Here is a 12,819-nt window from a genome sequence, read left to right as displayed (position 1 = left end):
TGTAGGTTCTGGATATTAGCCCTTTGTCAGATGAGTAGATTGCAAAAATTTTCTCCCATTCTGTAGGTTGCCTGTTCACTCTGATGGTAGTTTCTTTTGCTGTGCAGAAGCTCTTTAGTTTAATGAGATCCCATTTGTCAATTTTGGCTTTTGTTGCTGTCGCTTTTGGTGTTTTAGACATGAAGTCCTTGCCCATGCCTATGTCCTGAATGATATTAGCTAGGTTTTCTTCTAGGGTTTTTATGGTTTTAGGTCTAACATTTAAGCCTCTAATCCATCTTGAATTAATTTTCGTATAAGGAGTAAGGAAAGGATCCAGTTTCAGCTTTCTACTTATGGCTAGCCAATTTTCCCAGCACCATTTATTAAATAGGGAATCCTTTCCCCATTTCTTGTTTTTGTCAGGTTTGTCAAAGATCAGATGGCTGTAGATGTGTGGTATTATTTCTGAGGGCTCTGTTTCATTGGTCTATATCTCTGTTTTGGCACCAGTACCATGCTGTTTTGGTTACTGTAGCCTTGTAGTATAGTTTGAAGTCAGGTAGCGTGATGCCTCCAGCTTTGTTCTTTTGACTTAGGATTGTCTTGGCAATGTGGGCTCTTTTTTGGTTCCATATGAACTTTAAAACAGTTTTTTCCAATTTTGTGAAGAAACTCATTGGTAGCTTAATGGGAATGGCATTGAATCTATAAATTACCTTGGGCAGTATGGCCATTTTCACGATATTGATTCTTCCTATCCATGAGCATGGTATGTTCTTCCATTTGTTTGTGTCCTCTTTGATTTCACTGAGCAGTGGTTTGTAGTTCTCCTTGAAGAGGTCCTTTACATCCCTTGTAAGTTGGATTCCTAGGTATTTTATTCTCTTTGAAGCAATTGTAAATGGAAGTTCATTCATGATTTGGCTCTCTGTTTGTCTGTTACTGTTGTATAAGAATGCGTGTGATTTTTGCACATTAATTTTGTATCCTGAGACTTTGCTGAAGTTGCTTATCAGCTTAAGGAGATTTTGGGCTGAGATGATGGGGTTTTCTAAATATACAATCATGTCATCTGCAAACAAGGACAATTTGACTTCTTCTTTTCCTAACTGAATACCCTTGATTTCTTTCTCTTGCCTGATTGCCCTAGCCAGAACTTCCAACACTATGTTGAATAGGAGTGGTGAGAGAGGGCATCCATGTCTTGTGCCAGTTTTCAAAGGGAATTTTTCCAGTTTTTGCCCATTCAGTATGATATTGGCTGTGGGTTTGTCATAAATAGGTCTTACTATTTTGAGATACGTTCCATCAATACCGAATTTATTGAGAGTTTTTAGCATGAAGGGCTGTTGAATTTTGTCAAAGGCCTTTTCTGCATCTATTGAGATAATCATGTGGTTCTTGTCTTTGGTTCTGTTTATATGCTGGATTTGGTTCTGTTTATATGCTGGATTGATTTGTGTATGTTGAACCAGCCTTGCCTCCCAGGGATGAAGCCCACATGATCATTCCACCAACTTTTAAATGATTTATTCCCTACGACCCACCCTCAACATTATTTTCTTCCCATGCCACTTGCAATATATGGAAAAGCTCACACAGGCTAATAGTTTCTACCACCTCTAAATGCTGATAACAGTTAAATCTCTTTTTTTAACATAAATCTTGCTGAAAAGCAGTCAGTGGCCAGGTGCGTTGGCTCCTGCCTGTAATCTCAGCACTTTCAGAGGCCTAGGCAGGTAGATCACGTGAGGTCAGGAGTTCAAGACCATCCTGGCCAACATGGCGAAACCCCATCTCTACTAAAAGTACAAAAATTATCTGGGTGTGGTGGCAGACACCTGTAATACTAGCTGCTCAGGAGGCTGAGGCACGGGAATCATTTGTCATTTGAACCCTGGAGGCGGAAGCTTCAGGGAGCCGAGATCGTGCCACTGTACTCAAGCCTGGGTAATGGAGTGGGACTCCATCTCAGAAAAAAAGAGGCAAGCAGGGTCATCTCCACTTGGATGCCCCACAGGTTCCAGAAGCATAAATCTAAAAGAGCACATCTTTCTTTGTCCACCTGCTGCTCCTTCTTAAATTCTATTTTGGTTGCATAATCTTCATCCTCCTAGTTCTTCATAAATATATTTAGTCCTAGTTATTCATAAGTACATCTTCTGACCCATCAAGTTGTATCAGTTTTCCTGCTGCCCACTCTTACCCTACTACTATGGCCATAGAAAGTTCCCTTTTGCCTAGATTTTTTCAGTAAATTCCTAACTGATCTTTATTGCCTGCAGACTTGATACAACCCCACACGCTATTCATCTTCCACATTATTATCAGAGTGATTTTCTTTTTGTTTGTTTCTTTTTTTTTTTTTTTTTTTTGAGATGGTGTCTCACTCTGTTACCCAGGTTGGAGTGCAGTGGCGCGATCTTGGCTCACTGCCATCTCCGACTCACGGGTTCACGCCATTCTCCTGCCTTAGCCTCCCGAGTAGCTGGGACTACAGGCGCCTGCCACCATGCCCAGCTAATTTTTTTGTATTTTTAGTAGAGACGGGGTTTCATCGTGTTAGTCAGGATGGTCTCGATCTCCTGACCTCATGATCTGCCCACCTCGGCCTCCCAAAGTGCTGGGATTACAGGCATGAGCCATTGCACCCGGCACAGAGTGATTTTCTTAAAGCACAGCTTTATCATGGTATTCTCTTATTAAAACTGTCAAGCAGTTCACTATCATATCTGTATGATGAATGTAGACATACCTTGATCTGATCCTTGTCTTCCTTTCCATTCTTATGTCTTCCCTCTTTCCTGAACGCTCACATTTTGTTCAGAGGATAGAAAACACTTTTTCACACTTCTGTGTACTATTAGCTGGGTGTGGTGGCACGCACCTATAGTCCCAACTACTCGGGAGGCCTGGACAGGAGAATCGCTGGAACCCAGAAGGCGGAGGTTGCAGTGAGCCGAGATCGCGCCACTGCACTCTGGCCTGGGCAACAGAGCAAGACTCCATCTCAAACAAACAAACGAACAAAAAAAGATCTAGCTCAAGAGATCCTGATTCTTCATAAAAAAATAAATCCCATGAAAATATTATTCCTGCTATTTACATGAGGAAATCAAAAGCTCAGAAAGATGAAGTCACCTTTCCAAAGTCACAGCAGAAGTGGTAGACCTTGCATTTAAGTCAAGGTTATTTGACTTCAAAGCCCATACTCTGTTCACTATACCCAGCGCAAGAAGGTTAGCATGAAAGTTTGGCCTTATTCTATGTGCAGCAAGAAGCTGTCAGATATATTTGAGCCAGGAAATCCATGATCAATTTGGTGTTATAAAGAGAAAAACTAAAGATTATATGCTTTGAAAGCTATTTTGTTTAAGTATTAATTATTCTAAGTTTCTCTATATACATTTAATTATGTTGAAATCAATGACTAAAATAAAGGCCAAGCCATAATTCTAAATAATAGATTTATCTTTAAAAGTTCTGATATTTTAGTATATTTTACTTTTGTTCTATTTATATGTAATAATATGTGTCTGGTTTTTTTTTATCAGCTTACGTTGGTCTCAGGCAAAAGTCCAAATTTCATTGTTTCTTAAAGTTAGAATTATGCTGTTTGTATTTATAACCAAGAAACAAGGCCAGAAAGATACTTTAAATTGCAAATGTTTCCCTGAATTGATCTGATAACATGATTCCATTTAAGACATACTGGGAGTCAGTTATAAATAGATCATTGTCAAATATCCTTCCAATTCAAATCTACTTGAATTATTTAAAATGTGGTTCAATTAATTTTGTTTCAAAATGTTTAGAAGCAAATATGTAACAGGCTGAGCTTACTTGAAACAAGCAAAATGATTTTTATATAGCTTCATATTTTCTTTATGCAGGAAATTATATTTATGTGATACAGTTTTGACAATAAAATTTTGTTTTTGTTTTCTTAAAGACAGGGTCTTATTCTGTAATCCAGACTGGAGTGCAGTGGTGCGATCCTGGCTCACTGCAGCCTTGAACTCCTGGGCTAAAGCAGTCTCCTTCCTCAGCCTTCCAAGTAGCTTTGACCACAGGCACATGCTCCCACACTCAGCTAATTTTTAAAAATTTTGTGTAGAAACGGGGTCTCGCTATGTTGCCCAGGCTGGTCTTAAACTCCTGGCCTCAAGCGATCCTCCCACCTTGGCCTCCCAAAGTGTTGGAATTACAGGTACGAGGCACTGCACATGGCAATAACATTTCTGACTATCCTTTGATAATTAAAATTAACATTCTATCTTTTTATATTTTGTGGGAGATAAGGATATACTATTATATAGTATAGTATATGTATATATACTATTATATGTGTATATATAGGGATACATCATACACACACAGCATATACGTATCTGTATAAACAGATGGGTATACAGATATAGAAAATCATTGCTTTAACATACTATCGTAGCCCCAAATCCACTTTTTTATTATTATCCTGTATACTTTCCCATTCCCTCTGAATCTACTTTATCTCTCTTTATCTCTCCCCAGGACTTTTCACATCCTTTCTTGTTCCAACAGCTACGTGTCCTTCTTAGTACATATCTTTTTTTTTTTTTTTTTTTGAGACGGAGTCTCGCTCTGTCGCCCAGGCTGGAGTGCAGTGGCCGGATCTCAGCTCACTGCAAGCTCCGCCTCCCGGGTTCACGCCATTCTCCGGCCTCAGCCTCCCGAGTAGCTGGGACTACAGGCGCCCGCCACCTCGCCCGGCTAGTTTTTTGTATTTTTAGTAGAGACGGGGTTTCACCGTGTTAGCCAGGATGGTTTCGATCTCCTGACCTCGTGATTCGCCCGTCTCGGCCTCCCAAAGTGCTGGGATTACAGGCTTGAGCCACCGCGCCCGGCCCTTAGTACATATCTTTAGTAGCTGCCTCTAGCTCTTAATTTAGACAAGTCCTTGGGATTGATTGATTTATTCCACAACTGTATTAGGGTATCAGGGTTCTTCAGAGAAAAAAACCAACAGGAAATGTTATATATTTGTATATAGAAAATAAGGAATTGGCCAATGGGATTATGGAGACAAGTCTATTGATCTGTAGCTCTGTAGTCGGCAAGCTGGAAAGCCAGGAAAGCCAATGGTGTAGTCCCAGTCTAAAGGACTGCAGGCTCAGACCTAAAAAAAGCTGGCGTTTCAGTGGTGGCACATGCCTGTAGTCCCAGATAATCAGGAGGCTGAGGCAGGAGAATCGCTTGAGCCTGGGAGATGGAGGTTGCAGTGAACCAAGATCATACCACTGCATTCCAGCCTGGGCGACAGAGCGAGACTCCATCATAAAAAAAAAATAATAATAGAAACATAATAAAATAATAAAAATAAAATAAATTTTTTTTTCTGTTTCCAAAAAGTTTCCTTAAAAATGTTTTTATTATTGTTTTAACTAGTGAAATTTCTTAAGAGTTTTATGGGGGAAAGAATCTCAGGCTATGATAATTGTACTAAAATATGTGTTAGAGTAACTTTTTAAAATAAGGGATGTAACTAATCCATTTCCCCTGTCCCCAGTCTCTTGGCAATTACCATTATTCTTTCTGCTTCTAAGAGTTTGACCATTTTAGATGCTTCGTATAAGTAGAATCTTGCAGTATTTATCTTTTTGTGACTGGCTTGTTTCACTTAGTGTAACATCTTCAAGGTTCATTCATGTTGTAGCATATGATAGGATTTCCTTTTTTTAAGGCTGAATGGTGTTCTACTGTAAGTACAGTCATGCACCACATAATGACATTTCAGTCAATGACAGGCTGCACATACAACTGTGGCCTCATAAGACTGTAATACCGTATATTTGCTCTGTCTTTTTGATGTTTAGATACACAAATGTACTATTGTGTTACAATTACCTACAGTATTCATTACAATAACATGTACAAATTTGTAGCCCAGGAGTGATAGGCTATCACATAACACCTATGTGTGTAGTAGGTTATCCCATCTATGTTTGTATAAGTACATTCTGTGATTTTTGCACAATGACAGAATTGCCTAATGAGGCATTTCTCAGGCACATTCCCATCATTCAGAAATGCCTGATTGAATATACTACATTTTCTTTATCCATTCATTCTTTAATAGACATTTGGGTTGTTACCACCTCTTGGCTCTTACGAGTAATGCTGCAGTGAACATGAGTATTCAAATAAATCTTCAAGATCCTGCTTTCAGCTCTTTTACTTAAATACCCAGAAGTGGAATTGCTGGATCATAGGATAATTTTGAGTAACCTCCCTAATGTTTTACATAGTGGCTACACTATTTTACATTTCTACCAACAGTGTACAACGTTTCCAGTTTCTCCACATCCTCGCTGACACTTTTTATTTACCAGTTTTTTATAGTAGCCATCCTAATGGATGTGAGATGACATCTCAGTATGGTTTTGATATGCATTGCCATGATGATTAGTGATACTGAGCATCTTTTCATGTGCTTGTTGGCCTGCCATTTATTTATTTGCTTTGGAGAAGTGTCTACTCAAGTCCTTTGCCTCTTTTTTAATCATGATACTTGTTTTTTTATTGTTGAATTGTCAGAGCCATTTATATATTCTGAATATTAACTCCTTATTAGATATATGGTTAGCAAATGTTTTCCCCCATTCTGTAGGTTGCCTTTTTACTCTATTGGTTGTTTCCTTTGCTATACAGAAATTTTCAAGTTACGTGTAGTCCAGTTTGTCTATTTCTGCTTTTTCCACTTTGTCTATTTTACCTGTGTTTATTGTATCCTATACAAGAAGTATTGCCAAATCCAGTGTCATAGAGCTTTCCTTCTATGTTTTTTTCTAGGAGTTATAATTTCAGGTCTTAGATTTAGGTACTTAATCCATTTTCAGTTAGTTTTTATATATGGCATCAGGTAAAGGTTCAAGTTTATTCTTTTGCATGTGTGTATCCAGTTTTCCCAGCAGCATTTATTGAAGAGACTGTCCTTTTCCTATTGTGTAGCCTTGGCACCCTTGTTGAAGATTGTATGACCGTATACTTGATGGTTTATTTTATTTTATTTTTTTGTCTTTCTACTCCATTGATCCATATGTCTGTCTGTATGCTGGTACCATACTGTTTTGATTACTGAAGCTTGGTAATATGGGTTTTTTTTTTCTATTTGGATGGATTTTATTTTGGTTTTTAGAGATAAGATCTGCCTTTGTTGCCCAGGCTGGCTGCAAATGCCCAGGTGCAAGCAGTTCTCCCACCTCATCCTCCAAGTAGCTGAGACTACAGGTATGTTCCACTGCACCTGGCTCTGTAATATGTCTTGGAAGTCAGGAAGTCTGAGGCCTCTGGCTTTGTTTGTTTGTTTTTCCTCAAGAAAGATATTTGGATATTTGGGATCCCTGGAGATTCTATATAAATTTTAGTATTTTTTTTTTATTTCTGCAAAAATGCCATTGAGATTTTGAGAATCTGCAGATCATTTGGGGAGTATGGACATTTTAACAATATTAGGTCTTGCAATCCATAACACAGGATGCTTTCCATTTACTTGTGTCTTCTTTAATTTCTTTCAACAATATTGTGTGGTTTTCAGTATACAAGTTTTTTACCTTCTTGAATAAGTTTATTCCTAAGTATTCTTTTGGATACTCTTATAAAAATAAGGTAGTTTTCTTCATTTTTTTCTGGATACTTCATTGTTAGTTTGTAGAAATACACTAATTTTTATGTGTTGATTTTGTAGCCTACAACTTGGCTGAATTCAGTTATTATTTTAACAGGCCTTTTTGAGGAGTCTAGGATTATCTACATACAAGATCATATCATCTAAAAACAGATATAATTTTACTTCTTCCATTCCAATTTGGATGCTTTTTATTTCTTTTTCTTGCTTGGTCCTTCTGGCAGGACTCCTAGTACTATGTTGTATAGAAGTGGTAAGAGTGGGTATCCTGGCCTTGTTCCTGATCTTAGAGGGAAAGCTTTCTGTTTTGCACCATGGAGTAGGATGTTAGCTGTAGATTTTTCTTATGTGGTCAAATTATGTTGATGTAATTTCCTTCCAGTCCTAGTTTGTTAAGTATTTTTATCATCAGATGGTGTTAAATTTTGTTGAATGCTTTTTCTGCATTAATTGAGACGACCATGTGGTTTTAGTCCTTCATTCTGTTAATGTAGTATATTATACTTCTTTAACATGATGAAAAGCATCTACTTTAAGATACGCAAGACATAATACATAAAATCTTAGGAATCTGAATGTGTTTTCTGATCGTTGCATAAGAAATCAATGGTGATTTGATTTGCCTTGTTTATGATAAACAGTTCTTGAGTAAATTCACAATCATAAGACTCATTTTAAAAAGGAACAATTAATAAAATGAATGTGTACACAGGAATAAAAGTCACAAATCAGTATTTTTCACTGGTTATTTTGTTCACTTGTCCAAAATTATAATTTTATTTTTGGGACTATAGCAATATTTTAACATTAGACATATTTTATTTTATTTATACTCTTTGTTTTTGTTTTTGTTTTTGAGACCGAGTCTTGCTCTATTGCCCAAGCTGAAGTGCAGTGGTGCAATCTCAGCTCACTGCAACCTCAGCCTCCTGGATTTAAGCGATTCTCCTGCCTCAGTCTCCCTAGTAGCTGGGAGTACAGGCATGAGCCACCATACCTGGCTAATTTTTGTATTTTTCATAGAGACAGGGTTTCACCATGTTGACCAGGCTGGTCTCAAACTCCTGACCTCAGGTGATCCACCCACCTCGGCCTCCCAAAGTGCTGGGATTACAGGCGTGAGCCACTGTGCCCAGCCTTAAAATATTACTTTGAACTATATGAAGTTGGCATTTTTGGCTGCAAAAATAGTAGAATATTGGCAGTGTTATATTGTATACCACACATATAGATGTATCTTAAAGTATTTGGCAAAATTTCTAAGAGTGTAATTCTATTTTAACAGTGTTAAAGTTCTTTGTCTTTCTTTAACAAATGATACTTTAATTAGTATTTGCCTTTTCTTTATAGGGCTTGCTTTTTAAAACATATATTCCAAGTTGAATGAAAGTATCGTGCTAAACTGAGTAGTAGTAATTCCTGTGAGTTTTTTTAAAAACTATATCTAGGCTTCAGCCATTCTCTTTTGTAATAGTGAATTGTTTCTTGTTAGTTATCCTTGATGTAAGCATGTTTTTGTCTATCATTTTGTTATAGTCACACAAATTGCCCTCTGTATTTAAAAAAATGACGATGACAGTAATAATTGTAATAATAATAGCATTCATTGAGAGTTTATTATATGTCAGGCGGCATTGTCCCAAGACTTTTATTAATTTGTTTAATCCTCATAATTATCTTGCAATGTTATCACCATTTTTCATATGAAGAACAAAGGCCCCGAATGGCTAAGCAACATGCCCAAGGTTATACCAGCTATTACATGGCAGAGAAGAATAATGACTGACTTCTTGAACATGAGACATAATTTGAATCATCTTTGTATTTCCATTTAATTAATAATTGTATTGTTTGATGGTTAGATGTCTAAATTTTTTATTTAAATTTTAAATAAATTTTCAAGGTTACATGTTACCCATTATGATTTCTTAAAATAAATGAAATAGGGTTTTTTGTTTTTTTCTGTTTTAAAAATTTTTGTTTGTTGTTGTTCACAGGATGGACAACCTGAAATTTTCTACACATTTTGGAATTCAGTTACTCAGGCACTTTCTTCTCAATTTCATATGGCGACAAACTGTAAGTTTATTACTTATTTTGCAAATTAATTTCAAAGTTTTTAGTTATTTTATCATTTTATGTCAAGAAGCTTTGCTGTATTAGTTTACAAAACATTTGTATTGCTATTTTAAAATTCCTGGCTAATTGTCATTCTGTCTAGATGTTTAATCTGGAATCTCTTAGACGTATAATCAGTAAACAAAATTTTTACACATTTTTGTAATTAATATTTAGAATAAAATTCTCCAGAAGAATATGTCAATATCTTATTATTCAGACATCAGAAGAACTCTGTCTGAATTTTTCCTATGTAGAATGTATAAAGCAGTTAATGTGGAAAAATTTAGTTCATGCTTTTAGAATTATAACTGAAAGATAAAAACACAGAGACTTTGCAAATTGTTTATTGTTAAAAATGAAGATTTAATGAATAAACAGATGAAATATCTACATCATGAATTAAAAGTTGGTCATTCAAATATGTTCCACAAAACTTTTTCTTAATTTCTTTATATCGTGAAATAATGGCATGGTAGGTCTACACAATGAAATATGCGAACCAGCTAATATCTTATGCGTGTGTTTCTCTAAATACTTTAGGTAAGAGCATATAATGTACCTAGGCCTTTAAAAAAAGTGTTTAGTTCATTTCTATTTAAATTTTTATTCACAAGCATTTATTAGAAGTGCTTACTATATGCTAAATATTGTTTAGTCACTGCCCCTCCCCCGCCAGCCCAGAGTTAAATAAACTAGTCTGCTTGCCTCTCTACGTATTTCTAATGAAGTATGTAGTAAGACAGTAACCAGAAGGAGGTCTTCATTTATTTGTAGTGAAAGAACTTAAGCTAATGGTGTATTAGGATCCATTTATCCCATTTACTTGTTGTGTTGTGTTTTGTTTTGTTTTTTTGAGACGGAGTCTCGCTCTGTCACCCAGGCTGGAGCGCAGTCGCGTGATCTCGGCTCACTGCCACCTCCGCCTCCTGGGTTCAAGCAATTCTTCTGCCTCAGCCTCCCTAATAGCTGGAACTAGTAGCCACCACACCTGGCTATTTTATTTATTTATTTATTTATTTATTTATTTATTTATTTATTTGTATTTTTGGTAAACACGGGGTTTCACCATGTTGGTCAGGCTGGTCTCGAACTCCTGACCTAAAATGATCGGCCCGCCTCAGCTTCCCAAAGTGCTGGGATTACAGGCATGAGCCACTGCGCCCAGCCTATTCCATTTACTTGTGAATCACACTGCTCATTTTGGGAGGGAATAAATATTGTATATTTCCTTGGTTTTTGTTTTTGGTCAGCTTTATTGAGCTATAACTTATATGCAGTAAAAGTCACCAATTTTAAACATAAAATTCTATGACATTTGACAAATGTTTACATTCATATGACCAGCGTTACAATTAAGATATAGAATATTTCCATCATCCCCATTTTTCCATATGTACTTTTGCAGTTTATCTGCTACCTTCACTCCCTGGGTCCTGGCAACAACTAGAATTATATAGTATGCATTATTTGATTGTCAGCGTAATTAAGATTCTTCCATGTTGTTGCATATATCGGTAGTCCATTTCCTTTTAAATTGCTTAATTTGTATTCAATTGTGTAGATATATACCACGATTTTTTATCCATTCCGCAGTTGGGAAACAAGTTGGATTATTATGAATAAAGTTACAGTTATTTACATAGATATATCTCTTTTGAAGACATATGTGTTCCTTCTCTTGTGCAAATATGTAAGAGTGGAATTGCTCAATTATTTGGTAAGTGTTGTTTAACTTTACAGAAACTGCAGTGCTATATTCCAAAATGAATATACCATTTTGCATTTCCATCAACAATGTGTGATAGTTCCAGTTGCTCTACATTTTTGCCAATCCATGATATTGTCGGTTAATTTTAGTCATTCCATTGGGTGTGTACTAGTTTTTTTACTGGGGTTTTAGCTTCCACTAGACTAATGTTGCTTTCTTAGTTCATTTGGGCCGCTACAAAATACCACAGACTGGGCAACTTATACACAACAGAAATTTATTTCTCACAGTTTTGGATGCTGGCAAGTCTAACATCAAGGTACTGGAAGATTCAGTATCTGGCGAGGGCCTGTTTCCTGGTTCATAGACTGTGCCTTCTGACTGTGTCCTCACATGTTAGAAAAGGATAGGGAAGCTGTCTGAGCCTCTTTTGTAAGTGCACTAATCTCATTCATGAGGACTTTCTTTCCCTGACCTTATCCCCTCTGAGAGAACCCACTTCCTAACCCCATCACATTGGTGAGTAGGTTTCAACATACGTATTTGGGGAGATAAAACCATTCAGACCATAGCAGATGCTGACCACATTTTCCCAGGCTTAGATGCCATCCGTATAACTTTTTTGGTTTTGTGTTTGTCTAAAGGATTGCCCTCTGTTTTTATTGTATTTCTTGTTCTCTTACTGAGTCCCAGGGAACCTTTGCATATTCTGGGTTCAGAGTACTTCCTCAGTTGCATGTTTTGAAGATATTTTCCCCTAGAATGTGGCTTGGCTTTTTGTTTTCTTAACAGCGCCTTCCAAAGGAAAAAAATTTTAAATCCTGATCAAATTCAATGTATCAAAGTTATAAATAATTTATACTTTTTTTGACCTAAAAATTATTGCCTAACCCAAAGTCAGAAGCATTTCCTCTCACATTTTATTTTAGAAATTTTACTAGGTTTGTGTTAATTTTCATATATGTTGTGAGTTATCTCAACGTTCATTTCTTTTAGAACACATGGCTCCAAAAAATTATTCTCCGCCTATTGACTTCTTGGGAACTTTTGTTGAAAATCATTTCGTTATCTATAAGTAACACTATTTCTGGACTCTGTTTGGTTCCATTTTTCTGAATGTCTATGTTTACATCAGTACAACAGGGTTTTCGTCACAGTACTCAAAGTCCTATTTTGTTCTTTATCAAAGTAATTTTGGTTACCATAGGTCATTTGCATTTCCATATATATTTCAGAATTTCGTTCCTACAATAATTGACTCCTGGGATTTTGATGAGGATTGCATTGAAACTACAGATCAATATGTGATGAATTCACAGTTTAATATTGAGTCTTCTGATCC

At 36.5% G+C, this 12,819-nt stretch overlaps 1 protein-coding gene across 5 annotated transcripts in view; it reads left to right on the top strand.

Annotated features, from left to right (window-relative positions):
- Positions 1 to 12,819, top strand: part of COG5 (component of oligomeric golgi complex 5) — a 364,064-nt gene that overhangs the window by 237,349 nt on the left and 113,896 nt on the right. For all 5 annotated transcript variants that reach the window (XM_045387484.2, XM_005550486.4, XM_065541066.1 and 2 more), the window contains one exon: positions 9,646 to 9,727. In XM_045387484.2, the coding sequence (XP_045243419.2) occupies positions 9,646 to 9,727 (82 nt within the window). The remainder of the gene's footprint in view (positions 1 to 9,645; positions 9,728 to 12,819) is intronic.

The sequence above is a fragment of the Macaca fascicularis genome, chromosome 3 (genome assembly GCF_037993035.2).
Source record: "Macaca fascicularis isolate 582-1 chromosome 3, T2T-MFA8v1.1".
In the NCBI taxonomy this organism is placed as follows: domain Eukaryota; kingdom Metazoa; phylum Chordata; class Mammalia; order Primates; family Cercopithecidae; genus Macaca; species Macaca fascicularis.
Note: the sequence above shows the minus strand (reverse complement) of the source record. Positions and strands in the feature narration are given on the sequence as shown.